The 25926-nt window shown below is 36.7% G+C and overlaps 1 protein-coding gene across 5 annotated transcripts in view; it reads left to right on the top strand.

Moving 5' to 3' along the window:
* The window catches only part of LOC107224442 (rhotekin), a 73619-nt gene that overhangs the window by 45147 nt on the left and 2546 nt on the right, over nt 1-25926 (top strand). For 3 of the 5 annotated variants that reach the window (XM_046736685.1, XM_015664496.2, XM_015664495.2), the window contains 6 exons: nt 22697-22887; nt 23857-24066; nt 24205-24384; nt 24913-25007; nt 25169-25383; nt 25494-25764. In XM_046736685.1, the coding sequence (XP_046592641.1) occupies nt 22697-22887; nt 23857-24066; nt 24205-24384; nt 24913-25007; nt 25169-25383; nt 25494-25764 (1162 nt within the window). Of the gene's footprint in view, nt 1-11917; nt 12651-19351; nt 19639-22696; nt 22888-23856; nt 24067-24204; nt 24385-24912; nt 25008-25168; nt 25384-25493; nt 25765-25926 lie in introns of those variants that run through there. The other 2 variants (XM_015664497.2, XM_046736686.1) reach the window with 2 other exon arrangements.

Below are 25926 nucleotides of genomic sequence, written 5' to 3'. Positions count from 1 at the left end.
GGTAACTTGGCGTATTGTTCTTACAATAAAGCAACCTGATGCCATTACCCTATGTAAAGGGCAACGCGTTATGTGTAGCAGTGATACTAAAAGTATCCCCAACGCTGCTCGGATGGAAAAAATAATCTTAGTTACTTATACCTAACGGCATATCGATTCCACTGGTGCCTACGACCATTAGCCCGCATCTATTAATCTACTCTCAACGGTTTCAATTTTCTCTGCAGGATGGCGATGATGCGCTGGCCATTACGGCTTTACACCAATAAACATCACATTTTAAGCTTTTTACATTATTTCCGATGTGTTTAAGTCCGAGTACGTGAATTTCGGATTCGTATTGTACTAATGGCATCGTAGAATATCCAAAAATTTATCGAATTTTACGAGTTCAACAATTATCGCAGTCTGTGTGTGTTAAATACAGCGAAGAATTATATCTGGAACACATCTGATAAATTGAAGCCTGTTGCTTTATTGTTAAATCACAAAGTCGTAAATCCTAAAAGAACTTTTTAGGGCGCTGCGTGTAGATTCGTAAATCAGAAAAGGCGTAAAAATCAAATGAATGTTTGAGGAGGTAAACAAAGTTTGTGATAGTAATTCTTATCCGCGCTATCTTAACGCACTTTACATTTTGCGTTATATCCTAAAGTGTCGATTGATCAAGCGTGTTTGATTTAAAATTTTCACCGATCTAAGAATAAACGCATATGGGTCAGTGCAATATTTCGCCTTGAGGTCGTCACGTCGTGTTTCCGGACCGCTTACCAAACTTCGTACATCCTAGAAGGATTTATTATCGGATCTTGGAAGTACGAACAACTCGCGATTTCGGTACAAGGCATGGTGGAATTTTTCTGTACGCTCAATGGATCGGCACTTTAGGTAAATCAACTTCCAGCCATGTGTGAAATCGATTTCCGAATTCGATTCGTTTCAAAATACCTGCGACTTACGCATATCTGTAAAAACGATTTTTCAATCAAATAACAGCGAAAACACTATTGTACATTCATTCCTGTATTATAGTTTGATTAATGTGTATTTATGTAGTGCCCCCATTTGGCGTGCGCAGGCAAGGCCTTGAAACGTTTGAACGAAGTCAATATTTAGTGTTAGAAACGGTCGACAGACGCGCGTTGCCGTCGATGTAAGACGATTCTGAATACGATATTGCGGTACGAGATGTCGAATCACGTTAATGAAGTTTAATGTGATACCGATTGTGCGTTATAAATTTTTACTCGTTGTACGGTGATCGAACCTACATGCATAGTCCAAGATGGGAAAGTGACATTGTCTCAAATTAAGTCCATGATTTACAATATCGAATGTAAATATCGATAAAAACTATCCAGTATTCCGGATCTTTGAATACTAGATCTCGGTTACGAAAAAACAGCGAAGTTCTCAGCATCAAAAAGTATATTAAATGAGGCTCAAAAAAGAAATGCTGACCCAATCGATTCATCATACATTTTCTGTGTTCAAAAGCTCCGCGTTCAACAGACTCTCAGGCAGGTGGAGTTTTCTTCTTGTAATATCTGCACTTGACTTGCAGGAGAAGCTAATGGATTTCCTGTATGCATAAGGATACTTACATACATCTTTCCCTTGCACAAGAGACAGAATGATCGAAATCTCATCTCAATCAATACATTCGCTAACTTGTTCCGTAGGTTCATTAGCCATCGATCGAAAAATCGCGTAACGTACTCAATCAAGAAATTGAAAATAATATTTATGCCAAGTTGGCAGAAATCATTTGAATTCTCTTGCATTAGTTTTGCATATTCACTTGACGTTTTTCCTGCCACCTTGTGTTCACTTCAAAAAACGGTAGGTAAGGAAAAGGAGTTCTTTACGATTGTTGATTTGGATTGGAACGAGTCCTCGATGATTGTTATCCTCAGGTTTTGCGATCGAATGGAAACTTGCTATAGTTTGCCGTATCAACATGGATCGGTCTCTAAACTTGATCTTCCTCCATAGTCTGGTGAACCGTAGCACCTTTCTCGTTAACATCTTAACTCCATCATTCAAGTGTAGAGTAAAACTAAGAATAATAATAATAATAAATAGAAATAAACTATAAAAAGAACTTTGAAAATTGAATCTAAGAACACGATTGTTGCTGAAAATATCCCACATCTTGACAATTGTTGTGGGAATAGCAATACGTAGCTCGGGATTAGTTCGATGAGAATCCGCGACTTCTAAAAATGAAAAAAAATCGGGCGCAGCGATGACCGATGGCTATTCAGCCTGCCCTGGATGTGCGAACCGGTGTTTGTGTCAGGTAGAATCCAGACTGACATCATCGTCGTTTATTGTTACGAACACACCCAATTATGAGTCAACGTTTTAGTTGTCCGTCGACGCCGGTGTATAATTCTTAAAACTCATTTCGAGTGCAGGATTACCGCTACTGCCGATCTTCACATGCCGATGTTACTTCTCTATTGGTCTCCGTTTTGTACTTTGGGTCTCCAAATGTCGATGACGTAAATGGCTCTTAATTCTATTGACGCATTAGCAAAGGATCATAGTTTTAGTGAATATACGCATCGAGACAACAAGTGCGTTTGATTGTTAATGTAAGTGTTTACTTTTCACCACTTTAGTGACGAAAAAAAGGATTTTCCTTGAGCGTAGAGTTTTTAAGTATATTAACTTGAAATTAAAATACGGAGTCGTATCGAAATATCGATTCGCTTGGCTGGAATCGAACTAACGAACTGTCCGTTAGATTAACTGAATTATCTCGAAAACGGCTGCAGATCATTTATAATTTTCAGGGTGTGTACTCTGTCACTTAAATGCAAGATTAAAACTTTGCACTTTAGACTTGATCCGACTTCTTGTTATTTATACAGCGGTAAATAATTTTTAACAAACAAATAATGAAAAGTTGCGGGCAATCATGTTTGCTACCTAAATTGACTCCAAAATCGTGAGACCTTTATTCTTTAATATCGTTGCATAATGATCAGCTGCTGGAGTGGATAACTTACAATTAGACGGGTAAACAATCGTACTTACCTGCGCTAAAAAAGTTTAGTGCAATTTGAAAAATTTCAATTTGGTGTAAAAATTTATTTTGTTTGGGTCAGTCTGCCCGCCCTCAAATCCGACACTGTTAGTGACAAAGTAAAAATATACGAGTTACGGGAAATCTTGTTTTGTTATTGAGAGTGGTGACGAATCTGACGTTCTGCATTGCAAATTCGAAGCGCGGAAAATGACATATAAGTTTTGCAATTGTTGCCAGACTTTCGATAGCACGCAGTCTATTAATCTGTCCAAACGACGATCGGAAATAGATTACTAAATTAAGAAAGAAAAGTGCAATATTTAATGTATTCGATCTCAGACTCGAACCCAAAACGTAAAACAATCTCAGGCCTTACCAACTTGCATGTGTATGAGAAATAAATTTAATCCTTCAGATTCTATCAAAATTTGGTAATAAAAAAACGTAGACTATTTAGTATTTCGATTTCGCCCTTCACGACAAGTTTTGCAAAATTCCAAAGAAACTTTGAAAGTTTACACAGACTTAATAAAAGTTCTCAACATCGAGTAAAAATTTGTGAAGTTGAAAGAAGTCACAAATATCGGAAACATTGCTCGGATCGAACTGTGCATTAATTTGTTTCGGTTGAAATTGAATTGCTTGTTGAGCTTATTATGGGAAGATAAGTGTGATAATTTTAATGCCTTGATGTACCGTCGTCCATTTCAGGCAAATGTTCTTTCTCGGTGTTTAATAAAAGTCGAGGAGCGAACGTCTGACGTCATATGTGTAGGGTTAGGTTGAGCATACAAACGTTAGCTGTTGAACCGTATCCCGTCATTTAACGTTTAATTAAACTTTGCCGGTCCTAAGCGTACATGCAAACAAGTGTGCGGAATATACGTCAACTAGTTATACACTGTGAGATATAACCCCGTAGGATGAAATAGTGAAAAAATATTTGCCTATGCGATATGCGACTCACGCTTTAAATTACAGGACCTAAGATTTGAACTATATTTTGAGCCTCGTTTGAAATATCTCAAATATTCTGTTCTCGAATTGTACATGCCGTCGAAAGATACCTAAAGCGACGTTTTTCTACCTCCAAACTCGATGTAGAAACGTAGCAACTTTTTTCAGCGAAAAACATTGAATAACGAACGATTCAATGTTCGTCAGAACGTTTACTACTACCGTACAAGTAAAAAGTCATGTTCCCGTTCGGAAACGTTCGGAAAGGATCACCTTGAAATCTTCGAGGTACCCACTGAAATTCACCCACGCGTCGCCCCGTTCCAGTAAGCCGTAGAGTTGTTGAAAGTTGTGCGTAAAGGATGAATGGGAAGAGAGAAAAAATTGTTTTCAGAATATCCAGCAATTTTATTTGCGGCTAATGATAAAGAACACGAATACTCGAAAACGAGTCAATAATTTGAGGGTACGTAGCCAGCGAGCAAATTGCTCAAATTCTTCAAATCTTAATTTATGTTAATTAAATTTTCTCAGATTCATATTGTGCGGAATATATGTCATAAAAAATGCTGTTTCATTCGTCTTCAATATCATCAGCGCAAATAATGTTACTGGAGATTTTTGAACCATTTTTTTTTCCCCCACTTTTCCTAACTTCTGATTCAGACTCCGTAAACTCCAAATTAGCTCCGCGAAGTTGGGCGGCTTATTTTTTTAATTGAAACATTTTCTCACGCAGCTTAATTGTTTGTACATTTTTTAGTTCACTTGTACTTTTCGAGTTACTCTTCGAAAAGAACTAAAGAACAAAAAAACACTACGGTATCATATTTCAGTTAACCGTGGCATTATTTCATTTGCCATAAAGTACACTGCCTACTAGCTACCAACTGCCGAAAATTATCGTTTAACCAAAATGTAAATACGAGTTTCAACAGCCGGCACCGTTGATGCGATCTCTGTTCTTATTCCCCTATCAAATATATCTTGAAAACACATTTTTTTTCCCTCAAATTCAGCCGCGTTTCGAAATTTTCCGTAGCTTTGTTTTTCACGTAAAATACGTTTATCTGACAACGAGTAATAATTTCTCACAAATAGAATTGTCAAACGTACGCAGACTTGACATAATTTTCAACTTTTATTCGCACGTATACGTATACTTTTCGTATCACTTTCTTTAACGTCATATGGGTGTGATCTTGCATAAATTCTTTTTTTTTTTCGGCAGTACGATCGCGTCGCTGGGTTTCGTTGCCGAGGTTTTTAGCGTGAATGATCCAGGTTAGGCAACTGTATATCTATACGTTGCAACATCGCACTATACGTATAATAGTTGTATTCACGCACACTCAACGCGAATAAACAGCGTAACTTGATCAATTCTGCACATGTTCTTTCATGACTCGTCGTAAGTATTGCTCGTTAGCAACTAACGTCACCGAATATAATTACATAATTATCTACCTTCTGTGTCTCGTCAACTCGCAAGCCAGACTATATACTTCACTTTATTAATACCTGTATATCATTATACGCATAACATACCTGAAGTTTGCTCTTACCGTCACTCACTTACTTATCGCGTGTCTACTCAACCTTATTTATTTACCGACAAATCGATACAAGCTACTTTTTCGTCAATGTATAATTATGAATGGGATATAAGTAATGAGAATAAAAAGAAACGTTGAAACGTTCGTGATACATCGGGAGAGAAGTAGGTAATATTTTATAAGAGTCTTGTACGCGTGTTGTATACCTATACATATGTGTGATTGCTGGGGCAACAATTTTTCTATGCATATGCATGTATGTAATATGTATATGAAACTGTTACAAAGAGACGGTGCTACAGGCGGTTTCTATGACAAAATTTAAGGCGCTGCGTCCGGCATTTTTCAATCGAACAATCGTCGCGCGTTTTATCGTCAGCAGATGAACCTCGATCACTTCCTCGGCACTTCTTTAGCGGTATAAAATCAAAGTTGTCTCACGATCAGCTGAAATAACTAATAGCATGATAACAATAGGTACGTAACTATATCCGTTATCTATCCATCTACGTACCACGCAAGAATTATCAATCAATCCGAAACTTTTTCGCGGATTATACGTATGTAAAGATACATCCATGACCGTCGATACATCAATTTCTTGATTAACGACGACCAATTCTACACGAATCGGTTGTACAAAAAGAAATATTGTATATGTGGTGGTTCTACATACTTTTTCATATGGGAGAAAAACGATTTTGCATGAATTCGACGCACAAATGAAAAGTTCTACAAGTTCAATTTGACATGTGGCGTGGGCGGTTCAACATGAGCAGGTTATGTGCTTGCCTCTGCTGGCTCGTTTCTATGCAACGATGACTGCTTGTAGGATACGGTCTACAAAGATTTTTAACCTTTTTTGTGACCTTTGTAAGCTGTGTCCTATAGGACAATCATTATTCTGTAGAAACGAATCCGTAAAATAGAAACGAACTTGTAGAACCGATTTATGTATAAACTATATCAATGAAATAAGCAATTCTCATACAGTAAAACTTTTCTTTATTTTCATGGTACCTCTTTGTGTTTATAAACTTCTCTTCGTTTTATTATTAATATCTATCTTATCACGCCCAACCTTGAAAATAAGAAAAAACTTAAAACGTCCAGATTTTGTAGTTCTACTTATAAAAATAGTTAGGGAAAATGTTGGATACGTGAAAACGTGCAATCTTCAAATTACAGTTAAATTGGAAGTAAATTGTGTTGTACTTGCAATACTTGCAACCGAATTACTTTTAACAAGTAATAATAATGAATACATCTGTCGGTAAAGATTTTATAGTGCAGCGAATTTCGAAAATCTAAACGGCCTTATACCACGTTATAAATTGATTTGCAAAATTTTTTCACCGTCCAAGACATTGACATCAATAATTAATTTTCTTTAAATTGCCAACAAGTTGCTATTGAATTTGTGTAAAAGTTTGAGGGAAAAACTTGTGTAGTATATATGAATACGTTTTCTTTTCCTCCTTGCAAGTTGTAGCAGAGTGAAAACTTGACACAATTATCGCACAGTAGGCTAAATAAATAGATATATAAAAATGTAGAAAAAAGAAAACCCGCTGTGAAAACACTGCTGAGATTATTCTACCTACGTATCGCGGTCTGCGGGTGCGGTTTCTTCGGTAAAGCGGTAGAAATTATTGTCAAATTTCACATGAAGTTTAGAAGAAAGCTGAAACGTTTATCTCGGCCCTTATACAACCGTCTCCTGTGTGTTTCGAATATTTATACCCACAGACCTCAACTTTCGCTGTTGAGATATTCGGATATTATAGTTCTGTCTTGAAATACACCAACGACGTTAAACCTACGCCCGGATTTTTAAGACTACATTTATATTATACAGGGCACACTGCATCTCGTGTATTAAAGTATAAAAGAGTGACATGGAAACTTATATCACATTCAATATATACAATATACAGAGAGATATTTGATATATGCTCCCTACTGCCTCAAATTGCGTCCGATTAGAAAGGCGCGAGTCCTGCTAAAAGAACTTTTTGACACGTGCGAAATGTAACGGAGGAGTGGGCGACAAATGGTGGGGCAATTCGCCGGTATAATAATAATAACACACTGTAAAAAAATTCCTTTTTTTTTACAAGTTGTAGATGTGTTTATTTGTCTTCCCTGTTGTATTTTTTTTCATCCGATCATTAATTTGTTTGATACCAAATCAATATGTTTCTCTCACAAGTAGGTAAATGTTGCCAAAAGACTGTTCAAATAATTAAACCGTTTTGAATCTCCAAAATATTTACTCGATTCAAATAAAAAAACTTTAAATCTGGTAAATTTTATTCGAATCAAAGCGTTCGTTTTCCGGATTCAAAGTATCTTAATTACTTTTAACATTCCGTAGCGAATATTTACTTATTTTTAAGAATAACAAAAATTGAATCGAAAGATGAGTAAATTTTTTTAGATTCTAGTACGTCGCGTTTGAATCACACAAACTATTAATCGATAACAACAAATTACGGATGAGTTGAAATATATTTACTTGTATGAAAGGAATTTTTTCCCGTATAATAAATAATAGCACGACGCTGAGACGAATTGTCAGGCGTAAAATATTATATGTTCGTGTACGTCAACGGGAAGTAAAAAATGTAGAGGGTGTCGATGATACCATGATTTTGAGGAATGTGAGGACGAGTTTGTGAAGGTTCATTTATTGTTAGTGGCGAATTGAGAGCGAGTGCATCGTATTGCAGGCAACTCGACGACCAGAGAGGTGCAGGATTCTATTCTGGATCTCCGATTGTCTATTTCTGGAGAATCGAGACTCTTCCGTTGAGTGTAACATGTCTTTCATGTACGATTCGACAAAATATACACAGGAATTTAAAATAATATAAAATTTTCAGTAATTATAATTTATTGAAAAATGTACGGTTGAAAATTGCTCAGACAACAATGGTACCAGTCATCGCAAAAGGGTTGTCCATATTCAATTCAATCAAATTTTTACCGAGTGAGGAATCTTTGAAAATCACTAAAAGTCGTGGAAAATTATTCGATGTCACACGAAGTTCGTCACAAATCACGTAACATTGAGTCACTTGGATTCACCTACTTTACGTCACGTAGATACAGTAAGCATTGATAGATGATGTCGTATGGATCGAATGTCTCGTAACCGAATTCCTGCAAGTCTGTAATTTTCAAGTAACAGTATTCATTGAGAAAAAGGTTGAAGTTCGTAACTTTGAGTAACAATTGAACTCATTGAAAAAAAATCAAAGGTTCGCGACTTTAGAAAGATTGCAGCTATAAAATGAGCATTCTTCGCTTCAGATGCACCACGATTTATGGTTTACTCAAACTTGCAAAATTAATTGCGACAGTCATGGAAATCATTTCAGTATGTTACGGTTATGAAGTTTAATCATGTTATTAAGGCCAAGTATACATAATCATTTTAAATCGCATATGGAAATAAAGTTATTTGAACCAACACACAGTTCGTGAAGTCGTGTAAAGTTTCTAAAATTCATAAGATGTTATACCTCTGTATAATAGTAACACATTTATTTGAAGAAATTTCTTATAAAACTAATACGATGCTGCTAACAGTAACAGCAATAACAATGATTTCAAGAATTATTATCGCAGCAAAATACCAGGAAGATGTGAAACAAGAAAGCAATGAAGAAGGTGAGAACGACTACTATAAGGAAAACGACAATGTTGACCAGTAACGACAGCAACATGGGTAGTGATAATTTTAGTATCCAACCGCAGACAGATCCGTGGCGTAACACGAGGAGAAAAATATACTGTGCAATTTTGTTGTTGTACTAATTTGTATAATTGCAGTACAGTGTTCTATGGTTAAGGATCTGGATCGAAATTAACGCGGGAAAAATGCTACGCGCTTTATGTAGATACGTATCTATAAGTGTAATATTTTTAGCAATGAATTGTTGGGTCACAATGACGAGGGAGGCCGCACTGCCACTTTCTCAGCATCAAGCACGAGCGATGAACATCCGCGCTGGTAGAGTTGATCTCTGACCTTAGAATAAGAGAGCTTAACAAGCGACTCATTGCAAGTTCCACGACGCTTTGTGAGAAGACTGTACCGCTGGCTTTGGTGTTGATCGTAATTAATGTTTGATGACTGGGAGATACCGTCTCGATTCATCAATATCATGGGACACTTGTTTGTCCACGCGGATTATTAACTGATAATAATTATTCCATTTCGAATTTTAAATGTACCGGGCATTCGCTGGGTATGAGCAATATTCGAGAGTTGATTCAATCAAACTCGGTGTCACAATTGACCGAAAGTCACGTGCGTATGTTGGGTATCGTTACCATGCATGCGATGTAAGTTGGACCGGTTGGCAGAATTGCCAAATTTTATTCAAGACGTTCCGCGGTCAATTTCGAATAAATTTTTACCGAACCTGGTGCAAATTTTTATTTGTTCTTGCGACAGTGGATGTAGCAAATCGATAGGTGTCATGTGTGCATGTATTCCACAGCACGGATGTGCCGTTATTGTAGCCTGGCATTTGGACAGAAAGTCTATCTTCCATGCCAATGTGAAACATGTATGATGTGGGTTGTAACAGGAGCTCAGCGACGATCAGTCTTGCGTAACAGAGACTCTCAAGGCAGAGTCTCCCATCAGCCTTCGACACGCTTGGCATTATGCTCAGTTTACTCAGGCTTTCGGCATTTTCAAACTGTCGATAGGTCTCCACGTACTGCCCACGCGACTTAGCGTAGCTTGAATTTCGTTACACTCAACTGAAATGACATTAAGATTCTCAGTTTGGGTAACACTCCGACAGTTTTGCACAAAGTTGACCAGCGAATGATAAAAAATCAATGAGTTAGAAATTGAATGTAACAAAGCCTTAATAATTTACTCGAAAATAATTTGCATCATCTCGAAGCACCAAGTTACGGTGTAAACACGTATAATAATCTTTTTTTAAAACTCAGTGTACGATTAACGTTACGTTTTTAGTTTTCGTCAGAGATTTTTTCTATGATGGTACAACCTGTGACATCCTCCTCCGCCAAAAAAATTCCATATTTGAGAACACCTCGTTTTCAGTCTAATCAAATTTAAATCCTTCTGGAAAACGTAGCTGCAACTGATTTTCAAAAATCACAAACAGAATTATTTGACTTTTGATTCGGAAAAATGTCACAGAAGCTTCCGAGATAATGTTACATTTTCCGGTATTTCTTTCATCAGATTTTTTATTTTCGCAATGATTTGGATTTTCAAAAACGGACATTGTACGATAGTAATTTTGCTATTTAAAATTAGAAAAACGTTAAAAAGTTTGTACAGAAATGATTTCACACACGAGAAATTAAATTCTTTTTACTGTTTCAACGTCAGGTAAAAATTATGGTAACAAATTTTCAACCATACGACGCAATGCATCGGTATAAAAATAGAAAACGATTCACTTTTATAACTGCATAATAATTAGCTGTTTTTGTGAAAATTTACCGGATGGACAATCAAATAATTCCATTTACGCGTTTTTCGAGAATCAATAGGGACGTTGTTGATAATGGATCAATATCCATCGGCTGAAAACGAGGAATTTTAAAAATTGTAATTTTTTCAGGAGTTTGCTTGTAATATCGTAAATAAAATTCCCAGCAAAAATGAAAAATCCGACCGCCATAAAAACCGTACAAAAAATTGCCGACAGTGTCAAATTGTATTTGTTTCGACCGACGGGCATTTTCCCCTGTGTATGCCAATTCCTCACTCGCCAATCACAAACTTCCATAGCTACGCCACTGCACGAAATCAGCCAATCGTTTTGAATCCTGCGCCTGTGGCACAGGGACAGTAAATAACTGCTTACTCGGTATTTCCGACACTATTACAACAACTGATAGCGGAACAATTAACCTTCACTTTTCTTCCACCAGGCGGAGGGATTTTTTTGATAAAAATATCTGTCTTTCCAGAATAAAACTGACCAATAATCGCGAGTCGACTCGTCAACGTTAGGGACAATTTTGGCCACTCGCGGCGCCACTCTCGCTTCCGCTCGGTCCGCGTTCCCAATGCGTTTATATGCATTTCGTACACCCGAGGCTCGGACGCCATGGCGCATAGACCCACGGATGCATCGCCATCGCGACGTGCGAAAGGATCGATATTTTACGGCGCCGCTGAGCCTCCCTCTCTTCCTCTCCCGACGGTCCTCCTTTTCGTTTCACTCTCCTCGTTCCCTTCTGACCCGCGGGCATGGGCACTCCGATAGCTCAGACATGTACCAACCCCACAGCCTACTTGCGCTAAAACCACCCCTGCCTAGCTGCACACCGCCTGTGGCGTCCCTGTCAGTCCAAGTCCGATAACCGCAGCTTTCGGGGTTCGATCCGGTCGCCCTGAGCTCTGAAAAGCTTTCTTTTCACTCCTGCTCTCTTACGCTCCTGCGATTTTTCCGTCGGTATTTTTCAAAGCCCTGCAGCGTTTCTCTCTCTGGAGTATAAATGTGAAAGAAAGGAAGAAAGGGGAAACCCCGTGGCATTCGTCACACTTTGTAGATAATCAAGTGTTCTGTAAAAATCGCGATTGAATGTATTGAATATGAATTTACTTTCATTTTGCGGTAAAATTTTTGTTGTAAAAGTCTTTTGTATACAGCAGAATTTAACGTAGGGATAAATGTTTGAAGGAATATCTTAAGTATTGATAAACAAATCGGGAACGCAAAGAAGTTTTACTTGTACTACTGTTTATTTGCTTTGAAAAATATGGAACGCCTTTCTTGCCTTCGATCGGGAAACACTTTAGGATATTACCTATCCTACTATATGTATATTCTTAGAATATTTATTCTGTCCGATGTATAAAATTGGAAGAGGTTCACGATCAGTCGATTCTGTAGTAAATCATACAAACCTACGATTATTATCCCTCCAAAATTAAAATTTTTACATCTGGTTCACACCTTTTTTCCAAAAATTTTGCCAAATTATTCATTCGTCGTTGTTAATTGTTATATCTAGTATTATTAAATTTCTGATTTCCTATCGTTCTCGAGATAATGTCTACTGATCTGCTCATCTCTAAGCCTGTTAACAAGGTAAAGATTAAACCACAGCTCGTTTCTGACAGTTGCACAATCCAAAAGCACCGACTCGTCAAAATTACACAGGCACGCTCCAGTTTTATCTTTATTTTCTTTTTTTTTTCTGTATTTTGCCTGCACTTGTATGTGGTACGTTGAAAAGACACGTTGCGAAATATTACTGTAATGTATAGGTAATATAGATATTTATAAAAATTATTTCAACAGATGGTTTGAGAGCCAGTATAATTGCTAGAGTAGCCTAACTTACCTAAAAATTAATGAATCAAGCACGAGAAATAGATGTAAGATGAAGCATTCGAGTAATAAATGTTTCCGCGATTGAAAATAACTTTACGTTCAACAATGAGTGAATTTTTTAATAATATTTTTTACTCCATTTTGTTTGAGTCGAATAAAAATCATACCGCTTTTCTAATTTCGATATTTACAAACAATATATCATACAGTGTATCCTATGGATGATCACTTTGTGTCAAGTGTTGGAAGAGAAAAAAATTATTCGCGATCTCAGGTACAACTGCATTGATTTGAACTAACGAATCATTTCTTTAACGAATTAAGTAGCAAAAAAAAAAAAATCAAAAAAATTTATTTCATGCAGGATGTTAAAAATTGTGCGTCACCACTTTATAGGGTGATGATCGTAAATTTTGCGCTTGAGAATGATCCGTTGAAGTGGAGACGCATGATTTTCGTATACACCCTACACTTATATACTACAGCTCTGTGTTTATTTATGCACTCGCTGTATGCCTGGGAAGTTATTCGCAATAAATTATTAGAACATTAATTTGACGTGGTAATTTGTTGTTACAATTCCCGGTCGAAGTACGTGTATGAGGGGTGAGTAATACCCGGTATTTCATTTGGCAAATCATTGTAATCAGCGATTCGCGTATTAATCATCGATGGGTTGTTTCTCGAATACGATCAGGCAAATAGGTACATATTCTTACCCGAATACCTCCAATTAGTATAATCACTGTAATAACGAGCCAATCACGCTCACTCTGCAATTCTCTATCCCATACTTATATCTGTTTGTATCTATAAATAGTAATCTAAATATCTAATTGATTATATTTCTTCGTCAAGTATATAATGAGGAACACTCTTTGATCTCGAGGTTTTCTTTTTTTTTTATTTCTTTTATTTTGTACTTGTACTTCGACAACGAGTTATTTATCTCGGTTTTGGTTTGTTTTATTCAAAATTATGTAGGTGAAGCTTCATTAACATTTTTTGTCTGGATTCAATTAACGGAAAACACTGTTATTGACAATAACGTCAATCATATCGTTTGGCGACATGTTTTTCGGTGTCCACGATATCTCAGAAACGGCTAAACCGATTCATGTACTTCAAAATTTTGTGGAAGTAGTCTTAGGTAATTTATCCTCTTTACCACGACGTCACTTATGTACAACTATTTTTTTACTTTTGATTTTCCTCTGAATCAAATGAACATAAGTCGTAAATGGGCGAAAAACCTAATTTCAATTCTAATCGGACGCCATTTCGTTAAGAAATTAAAAAAAAAAAAAAAAAAACGAATCTTGGTAAAGAAGATAAAGTATCCGAGAATGCTAACTCTAAATTTAAAGTACGGTTAAGCCGTTTTTGGGATATCGTAATAGTTGACGTTATTGTCAATGACATTTACTCAAATAAAAAAAAATACTAGACTCAACTTAGATCTACGTATTATACTTATGAATAAAATAAACCCCAACCGAATTGAATAATTTACATTCGAGTTGTGAAGTCCGGAAATTCACCCCTTTTTTCAGCCATCGCTATGACATTGTACTTGTATTATAAATTTAAATCGCGAAAAACTATAGTTAACGAATAAGAAATAATAGTCGATAAATCAAGTAAAATAAATAATAAACAGTTAGTCTAAAACTATGCATGTATCGGCGTAAGACATTTTTAGCACGGCTAAACTTATTGTACGTACTTTACCGTGCGACGTTTCGCATAATTTCACGAAATTTTTAAACTACTTTTGTTGCCAGATGCTGGATACGTCCCGTCAAATGTACCGAATAATTTCCGATACTGGCACCCAGCCAGCCATGGACAGTTGTGGCCGTGCTTCAGGTCTAATCTCGTATTTTACGTATATTTTATAGTCTTGTCGATTACTCCATTCATCTGTATCATCCGTCGATGCGATTTCTCGGCAAAAGAAATACAGATGCGTTCTCATGAATTGCCAAACAAGAGTGGTAAGATTTAAAAGACGGAAATATGATTCCTTACGAAAAATTATGAACACATTGTATCTATTATTTTAATTTTGAAAGTGAAAAATTCTATCCGGGTGCAAAAAAAAAAAAGCAAAAGATGAAAATCTTATTCGACGACAATTGCGTGGGTCAAGAATCGTATCGTTTATAATCAGATAAATCGTTATTTATTTAAGGATTTATTTTATTCATCTATTATCCATAAGCGATATTCCGTTCAGTGGCGATCTAGCCGCAGCTTATCGTTCTTTTTTCATCGCATGCATACACGCGTAACCATCATCGTAATATTAGTATTCCTCACACAGTTGCAGCACTTGCCGCTGTGCAGGATGTCGACGAATAGGAGAATTATTACCTGATCGGAATTTACATTACACGATGGGGTTAGAACCGCTCATCGAATTTAGCCGCCTTTCCCTGCAGCCAACCATGGCATAGGAATTATATCGCGCGTTATATTCGCTGCAGGGCTATGCAGAGAATGGTTTTAAAGAATATATTTTCAAAAACGTGGTTTTGATTTTCACCTTAACCGCTTAAATAAAACTTGTTTGATAAACTAATTTTTATATACGGGTAACTTAATTCAATTCTCATTCCTTCATTCGTCAACTCAACAAAACGATAAATTCCTTTTTTATCCCGAAATTCGGTCGGTTTATTTATATCCTAAAAACGATCGAATCACGTGTAATTTTCTATCACGGGTTTATAATCGCTCACCTAATTTCGAAATTAATAAGTTCTTTTTACGTTACGAGAGGTACACCGAAAATTAGAAAAAAAAAATAACCCGACTTCGATCACTCGCAAAATCGATCCCATTATTCAGACGTAACAAGGAGCAAAGAAATGTACAAATAATTCGAATATTATTGACGGAAAAAATTAACGAGGTACAAAAGTGTTCCAAGAATTTGGAGAGCGATTATAACGTTTATTAATTAGACTGCGTCACTGACGGAAAAATAAGAAAATAATTAATGATAGTAAAGAAGGCATGAAAACGAGGACATATAAAAGAGCGTCACGGGCCACATGCAAGAAATGCCACGACCGAGTGACATTGTATAAAACATGTCGCATAGCATGCATGCTATTTAGATACGGTTTAGTTCTTTATTGCCGAATACATGCGTAGATGCTTTCACAGCTGGGATTGATGCAGCCGATCCGAAAAGACTCGGCCGCGTTATCATTCCCGTTTTTACAGCTTGGACTAATCGTTAAAATTAAAGTGTGTCGCTTGAAAGAAAACGTGCATTCGGCGAAGCTCATTAAGGCCTGCCTCTGCACCATCAGCTTGCGTTTTAACGACTGTTTGCGCACTGCTTTAGAGTGGCTCTAACATTCATTGATTCGACACAGGGTGGTTGAGTTATGATGGAACAGATTTACGTGATAGATTCTTCGCCGAAACTTGGAACTATGAGGGGCTTGGTGTTTTTTAAGGATTTCGGGGAAGTGGTATACTTTTCAAGTAACGAAATTAATTTCTCTTACGGTGATAAAGCACGGCGGTGAACAAGCGTGTCAAGAAATTCGAATTAGCCGAAGATCCGTACGTCTAAAGCGTAAGATTCACCTTGAACATTTTTCTTTCGCTGTTCGATAAATTGAAACAATCATTGGACACAAGCGTATTCGAGAAGTTGGATTTTTTGGTACAATAATAATGAAACTTCATCCGACTGATGAAAGGATGCGCAAAATTGATTGTGACAATGAAAAAAAAATATACCGCTGTTCGTATACCACGGTATGGAGAAAGGAATTTATAGGTAATGGTTTTGCGCTTGACCTCCTTTTTTCGGGTCAATTGAAAAGTGGAATAATATTCATTTGCTGTTATTAGATCAGACAAATTTAATACATTTATTCCGGCAGACGTAGAAATGAATTATCCACCAATTTCGTAAGCTTGAAATTTCCATTAGGTCGTCAGTTAACAGACAGGAAGAACTTCGGTAAAATTATTATTGGTTACGGATAACGAAGTAATTTTTTCTTGAAATGTAATACATCGTTAAAATCGATTATAGGTAATTAGTATCAACTATTTATTCACGAAGAAAACGATCCGTATACAATTCATTAAAATCGTACAGACAATATGGTTTTAACATTTTTTTTAAATGTACAATGTATATCATAATCGATTGGTTCTGATACTTTGGTGAGTGCTAATGACAGACTTGATATATTTCCAATTGGAATTTCAGTTGGAAATCAACCTTGACGTTCCCGATTCATCGAAGTAAATTAAATACTTGATTATGAGAGTATTAACGAGTAATCTCTCATTGCTGATCGAAACCTGTTTTTTTTTTTTTTAAGGAAAAATAAGTAAGTTTGCTTATCGGTCAACGGCATAGCCATTTTCACGGTTGTAAATTTTTCCCCCACTTTCGTATCACACTCACAGTTTTATTAATAAATTAAAATAATTCGCGCCTCCGCAAGCGGCTTCGTATTCCAGGGGAGTGAAATTTGAATCGTCGCGTGCGTGGCATCACGCCACTTTGACTACGGTCAAATTGCTGATTCTTGATTAATTGCATAGGAATATATAAGTATAACCCCAAGCTCCCTGTCTTGCGAAATTCGAGCATTCTGCCTGCATGCAGCTAACGAATGGAACAGCCGCGAATGCTGCTGCAAAGAAATATTCTGCGAGCCTCCGGCATTGAATTTCCCCTTCGCAGTGTAGTTATAACACGCTGTAACCTGTACTGTACACCAGAAGCCAATAATATTCAAGGAAATATGGCATAATTATTCCGACCTTACGCCGGTGATAACACGACGAACGTGATAAACCTTGCAAGTATGATTTTATAAAACGAGACTAGAGAGGAAAGAAGAAAATGTGAATTTTCGATTACGTTTGTACGATCGGCACGCGATGTCCGGTGTCAAATAGTTTCTCTCTTCGGCAATAAATTTTGCCGTCACGATAAATATTTAAACAGATATAAAGCGTGGAAAGTCGCGCGGGCGTTGATCACGGTTATAAATAATTATTATAACGCGGGCCAAGAGGCCAATTGAAGATGAAATATAGATGCTCTTTTAGGAGTAGGGTATTCGTTGTAGGTATCATGTGCGCACGTATTATTATGGCAGATGTAGTTTTCTAATCGAACGTGAGAAGGAGCCGGCTCGCCGTAAGCTCTTTCTGTACAAGTTATTATTATAGGTACGAGAAGGGAAAGATCTCGTTTTGCACTCTATCAGCCAGGGATAAACTATAAAAATGTAGAGACGGTGTGTCAAAAAAAAAAAAAAAAGATCTTAATAACTGACAATATATTTAGAATATAACTGATTATGAATCCTGCAGGTGTTGTGTTGTATTTGATTGAACGCGTGAAATTCTTTTAAGCTTGACAATTTTTCTCTGATTTTTTCGTCAAACGAAAAATGTTTAGAGAAATGTTTTTGAAATTGAATTGAAAATCCTCCAACGGATAGCTTATCTATTTCCTACGAGTAGCACCATTTTGTTGAATGATTTGTGAGAAGCTTATACAAATGTGTGGAGAATTTTATTTCCACAGTTATTTTTCATGTTTTCGTTGCGGTTAAGAAAAAGCTGCAGTCAATCGATACCGACCGAGTAAAATATCATTCAGGTATTTCAACTATTGTCAAAGCCTGCGCAACACTGATGCGAAAAGTGTTTCATGCCAAAATAACGCCACGTAATATTGTATTCCTGTAATAAGTGCGGTAATTCAATTCGTAAAACAAAGCCCTTTTTTCTATCACTGAGTCGCGGGCTTTTGGATAATAGTAAAAATAAGTGACGATCAACACGGTTGGTAAACTCTTGAATAAAAGATCATTAATCCGTTGACAAGTTTCTCGATAAAGATATTATATCTAGTCGAGTACGTATCGGATATTAAGATAAAAATCTACATTCAATCGATAAAATCAAATTTCATATCCTTTCTATTCGAAAAACTTGACAGCTAATCCCATGGCGAAAAGATACCGCAGACATGTGCCAATTCGATGTCACCGGCCTTCTTTATTCGTGCCTTGATTGACCGTTGAATATAGATATACTGTTACATGTAACAAGTGAAGTTGCACAATTTCGATGCGCGACGGAAAAGAGAATCAGATTTTATTAAATCTTATCACGCGACGATTTTAGCAAAGTTATAAATAATTTGCCACACGGTTTATTTTAATTTTCGATTTTTCTCATTACACACATCGCGCATCGTACGACAGTGTGCAGCAATACCTACATTACCGAGACTTTGCATGCCCGGCGAAAAGTGCGTGCTGGACATTTTTATATAATTCAATTCTGAATAGTGTCGGATACTTCCCTCTTCCTCTTTCCTCTCTTTCATTCGTCTATAATTTCAAGCTATATACACTCCCGGCTCGTACGGCGGCGAGGCAAGAACCAGAGCAAACAGTTTGCCGCAGGAAGTCGATCGGATTAGTCAGAGTGCAACATCAGAGTGAATCCTCGACTTCGACGACGCCGCCGTTTCCGGACGATTACAAGAAGTCGAAAAGAATTTCCTTCTCTCCTCTTCTCTTTTATTACCACCAACATCGCTACTGTTATATTTTTCGGTCCGTTATCGCCACCGTCTCTCGTTTGCCTCGCAAGCTTAGGAAAATCACGCTCTGTACGTCCAGATATTTTTGGAATATCGAAGATGCGTCTTTTGGCTGCTGCTTTGAACCAGACGGTGAGCGTAATAATATTCTTGCACACACCGGCACATACGATATATCTTTCTCAGTTCTCTTCACACTCGGTTTAACTTGACTTTTCAACCGATTGAACGTTCGATCATCCGTTATAATTTATACGGTGCGATATAAATGATCTTAGGTTTATCGCCGAATTGTATAAGGGATTTTTCGTTGCCTGCAAATATTTTTCATTTAATTTAACAGATGCGAAAGTTTACAATAAATGACTTCTTTAAATTGAGATGTTATTCTTTTTCAACACAATTCGATTCCTGGAACACTAACGTGTCTGTAAAAAACCTGATTGCAACAAACAAAGTGTCACTAACACACTGTTTTCAGATTTTCTATCATTTTGACCAAACTGTGGCACAGATTCAAAGCTGAGAAATTTAGAGATTCATTCGTTACACTTTAATAGATATTACATAGGTTTTTTTCTCGAAATCTTTCGAGCCTTAGAATAATTACAGTAAATTTTCGCTTCAATCCAAAAATGTTGCAATATGTTAAATGATCTATTTGTTTGAATTTCAAAAAAAAATCCGGTACCCAATTTTATTTTCGATTTCGTGAAATTTGATTTCACGATTTGTTTTTTATTCCAGTATTATAGTCCAATGTCAAATTGAAACTAATTGAAGTCAGAATATCGGAATCGGTGAGGCAATTGAAAAAAAAAAAAAAATGTTTGTACGCCCACAAATTGAGATGAAGATTTTAATTAGACTGATGATAGGAAAAAAAAACATAGAGTCAGGCAGCAAGAGAAATCATTGTATAATAAAGTTTTTATCGAAGTAACCGTAAATGTTTACATCACGTTGGCATTTGTGCCTATTTAAATGTTTAGTTGTAAATCAAGTGTTAAATTGTTATAGATCACAGAATGGGTATAATAGTCATTGGCAAATATTTGAAACGCTTAATACAAATTGTTTGCATAGTTTTCTTGTTACTGACATTCGGACAATTCTACATATACTACAGAATACCTGACCATTAGTTTTACTTTAATGTTGCAAATTCCAAATTTTTTTTGTTTTTTCTATTCTAAAGATCTCAATATATTCTATTCCTGATATATCTTTAAATGCGAGAACGCAATCTGTTTAGAATCTTCCGTTCTATCCATTGGCAAAACTGTATTTTAATTGAAATATTCTTGTTCATAATTGTCATTAATATTATTTCTTTATTAATATTTTTTTTTTTCTCACATCTCCGTGTAGGAGACCTAGGTTTTTTAGTCTTGCAACGTTCTTTAAGCAAAAAAATCGTCAACTCAGTCCGCATGATTAATTAGAAGAAAAAATACATTCAATCGGGTTTTTCTGGCGGATTGTACAACGTAATTTTTAACTTTCCCGAGAATCGGAGATAATTCTCTTTATTCAACCTTTCGACGGATTTAGATAAATTTCATTCACTGCAGACGTATCCGACGACAAATTTTTGGTGAACATGCGCGGTAATGGAAGGCGATTGCGGTCGCGGTGCATCAGTCAAAGGGAAAACCCAGCAGATGCGCGAATGTGAGGAATTCGCGGTACATCTATATCTATACGTGTTTGGGCATGTAGGCATTGGCACGTGTTTAGCCGCGTGTCGACGGAGATTGCGACGCAGATCTAAATGTTTTCATCCTACCATCCGTGACGAAGTGTCTGGAAGACGATCCAAAAAAGCAATCGATGATTGCACGTGGATAAAAAAAAAAAACACAGTTCCCACTAATTTGTGGTGTGAAAATTGAAAGAAAGAAAAAAAAAAAAAAACGAACAATTAGTCTGGAACTCAGATTTTAACTTTTATACACCAATATCGATCTGTACTTAATGCAATGTATATAATTTGAAAAAACAGCATCATCTACAGTCTTCTTAAAAATTCTACACATAGTACCTAAAACATTCGGAATAAGAAATATTCTGCAATTCGCAAAAACCTTTCAATGTTTCTAATCGTGACCGATTTCAACTTGGACCAACTTGTATGAACTTTTCTTTATCTAATCCATGAACGTGGATAACTTTTTAAATTTTGAAGGTAACGTTGAGTATGCCCCAGCAATATGTAGAGATCGGTAGATGTGGTTTTTGGCTCACCTCTTTTAAAAGCTCTACTGTTTTTTGCCTAGAGCCTATATTCTTTCACCTTTAAGGAAGAGCCTAATAAACTTATGTATATGCATGCCGTATCCAGCTTACTATTTTTTCAAACATTCTTCTTTTTTCGTAGTTTCACTTAGTCGTTTTGGTAAGAAATTATTTGCCAATCAATGTTTGAACCGGATTAGTTTTACGAGACGAGTTATCTTTGTTTTTTGTGCCATTCAGAAATTCTGATACGTCATCTTGGACGAGGGATCTCTGATTTTTGCTTAACTCCTTACAGATATTTGCGTTATCGAGTTTAAAGAGGAAACAACGGATTATTTACATCGGTAAAGACGTGCAAGTTATTCTTTCCGGCTAACTCTTAACAGACCTTGTTAAAAAATGTTGACCACGGTAGTATTAAGATGTAGTATCAAGTTGAAAAATCCAGAAAAAAGTATAACCTACTCTCGAAATATTAATATTGGTGAAGTTAGTTGAACGTATACTATTGTAAAAATCAGTGTTTCAAAGCATATACTGTATTGGAAGACTTCATTTTCAGAAAAAAAAAACTTATATCAAAAAAGGTATGGAATCAAAATTGTGAAACTGTGGAATCTGGCGAATCTTAAAAAAATTTTCAACATGTATTCGATAAAATTGGCCCAATTTGCATTAAGAGTCCCGTATTACCGATACATCCAGAGTTAACCGGACAAAATGGGTCAGGGATCATTCGACACGGTTTTCCTAATCGGCTCGACCCAAATATCTTAATATTGTAATTTCGCACACGCGTTTTTGTCCTTATGTAATTGCGTACACTTTCACTATACTTCGAGTTACGCAATTATTGTAACATATCTTGAATACTCGATGCTTGAGTAATTCGGGCAATTTATTATTACTTTCGGTAAATATAACTTTATTCTTTTAACCATTGTTGCAGGAATATGATCTCGAGCAGAAGATCGAAGTCGAGATCAAAATGCGAGAAGGATCCGCAAGGCTTTTGGCAGCTGCTCGACATCGGGCTCAAAGTCTGGAAGCAGCCAGAGCCCTGCTCACCTCTAACGAACGCATGTCAGCCTACATGGCGGAGCTTCAGCGACGTAAAAAAGAATCGTCCAACAAACCGAGGTAAACATTTCGTTATAGACGATAATCTCACACTTCGTGTTATTATTTTCTTTTTCGATTATATTTTTCCAACGTTCGTGATTTCTGTGCTAAAAATCTGAAAATATTATTTGTCGGCCGACCCGAGTTGGTTCGTTTTCTTTTTAACTTTTTTTTTTTTATGCATCTATTTTGACGAAACTTAAATGAAATATACGTTAAAAATGATACTTTGCTAGACTTCACTACGAGTTTTGGTCCGAAGCATGAAAAGCTTTTAGTTCGAATGCTTGTACTCGAATCTTATATGAAGCGAAAAAAATTGTTTTAACATTTATAAACCGTTCATTGTTGTATATTTAATTACAATTGCCATAACGTAGAATACAATTAATGAAGGATGTTGCAGTATTATTATGCTATCTTTCTTCTAAAATTGTTTAATTGCTTCCAACAATTATTTTTTCTTCGTGTGCGAAATGCGAACGAGATCTCCGACGTAAGAAAAATTATGGTTAGAAAACTTGAATTAGGGTCTAAGAAAATCTTGAAACACATAACTACAACAACCTGCAAAGTGGAACACGTGGTTCACATGACCGTATACATATATGCTAAAAATAACCATGTTTCTTTTCCTTGTGAACACTTCGAATGATAGTATTCATTTTAATAATCTTCTCAAATGACCAAACCGTGAACTAAAATACGTTTGGCGGAAACTTTAATAATAAAAACCAGTGCTGTGCAATTAATCGATTAATAGTAAAAATAAATAATCGAAAGAGCCAATTAGTCGACTATTCCAAGAAACAATTAAACCGAAAGGCTAATTAACCTGGCTCACTAAAAATAAGCGCACAGGCTTCAGCCCTAATACGAACCTTGGAGTTTTATTACACCTATCGTTTCGCAATTTCATTTATGTAGCAATAAATGTATAGAATGATGACTCGACGCTGAACCCATTTGTGACATTGCCATTTACAGTTTACCCGTAAGTGCGGCAAGAGTCTCATTGTCGGACCTACGAATACCGTTAATGTGGAGGGATTCAGATCACTTCAAGAACCGGGGTGATTATCGACGATTCGCCGTGTTTTGCCTGGCCCGCGTCGGGACCGAAATCCACGACACGGCCTTGCTTTGTCCGGTGGACAGGGCGCTTACCGATGTGACCTTCCCCGATGTGCTTATCTTGTGAGTATATTTGCTTTTTTCTTCAATTCTATTGCGCGTGATATTTCCATAATTTTTAAGAGCGAAACCAATTTTTTGTAGCGACGTTCGTACAATATGTCGTTGACTGGATTTAATTCCTGTTTTACATTTCATTAGTAACAACGTGCCAGCGGAATTCGAAGTCACGCTGGAGATATACAGCCACATCTTGCAGGAGGATTTGAGCATCGCAAGCACGCCCCGTAGAATCAAACGATCCATTCACTCTTCCATTTCCCGAACAGTTGGAAAGAGACTCGCTGCCTCCCTTAGGGATGAATTAAACTCCGGTGAAATGTAAGTTTGATTGATGATCATTACATGAAACGCATTTAAAATAGTGCTACAGTCACTCTTTTTTACTATTATCAAAGCCTACGCATCACTGATGTGAAAATGCCGCAGTTTGTGCAATTATGCATGTTGCAATGGCAAACAGAAATATTCAAATACTTTTTTGGTTCATGCTAAAAGAAGGCCAGGAAATGAATTCGTAGAATAAGGTAATAGTCAAAATAAGTTACGTTCAACACGGTCGGCAAGAGCTGACATCCTCTTGATCTGATTTTTAGTACCCACGGCATAAACGATCGAAAAAATGCTGTCGAACTTTAAAAAAAATTTCGTTTTTTTTTGTGAACTTCTTAGGGCAGTGACGAGGTTTACATAATTCTGTGAATGTCCGAGACGTTAGCAGAACGAGAAAAATAAGAAGCTTTATTAAAAATCATAAAGTATAATTATTCACGAGTTTATCTGCACGTAATCAGCACGGATTGATAGTTTCGTGAAATACTACTAAAGAAAAATGTTTCCCTATTTCAGTGGACCACATTTTGAATTAATGGCATCTGCGAGATTGACTCTAGACGACACAGATGACAATATACACACACACGACCTAATCCTAAACAACTTAGGTAAGAAAATAGTAATCATTTTCGCCAATATACTATTACGGATTGTTATAATATGATGTGGTTTATGACGTTTCAACGAGTGTCAATGATTACAAAACTTGGAACACCTGTAATTAGGTTACTTCCCATTTAGTTGTCATCCCGCGATATGTATATTTTAGAAAATAAAAATCACTCACTGCCGCTCTTCGGGCACTTCTGCTGCCGGCTGGCTGCGCAACCAGAATGTGTTACCAAAGAAGCATGCAGTGGCAGCATCATCCTTGACGGACAAACCTGCTGGGCAAGAATCCAAAGATTTACACTTCAGGCTTGGGACTCGCGAAAACTCGCTGATGAGGAGCAGAGTCCATTCAGCATCTTGCCGATCAACAGGGTAGCTGAAATTAATTGAAAGATATCTTTAAAATGTGAAAACACCCAGAAGAAATCCTTATATGTCATTTTTCCCGCTCATTTAATCGTAATCCTCCAATGTTCCTCCAGGAAACATTAATTCAGCGATCAAAGTCTTCGTCGAGAGAGCTACGGATCAGCAACACGATTGAGGGGTCTGAAAAAATGACTACTATAAGATTGGAAACTGCTGACGAGGCACAGAAATGGTTGAGGCAACTCGTAGCTCATGCAAAGGATCATTTGAGGTGGAGGCACGCCGCTGAGACTATCCAAGATGTTCCGTCTATAGAAAGTGCTAGGAATTCATTCATCAGCAACAAGCGTCAAGGGTCTCTTTACGACGAAACGCCATTGATCGGTACGTTTGGTTTCGCCTGCTCACTGAAGACTTGAGCAAATGCTATATTAGTTTCCCATGATCCTCCGAAATTGAACTGAATATAGTAAGAAAATATATCTTCCTTGTGACATTTAACAATTTACAATTAATAATAAATCGCGCTTGCCATAACTTGCAATA

The sequence above is a fragment of the Neodiprion lecontei genome, chromosome 4, assembly GCF_021901455.1.
Source record: "Neodiprion lecontei isolate iyNeoLeco1 chromosome 4, iyNeoLeco1.1, whole genome shotgun sequence".
In the NCBI taxonomy this organism is placed as follows: domain Eukaryota; kingdom Metazoa; phylum Arthropoda; class Insecta; order Hymenoptera; family Diprionidae; genus Neodiprion; species Neodiprion lecontei.
Note: the sequence above shows the minus strand (reverse complement) of the source record. Positions and strands in the feature narration are given on the sequence as shown.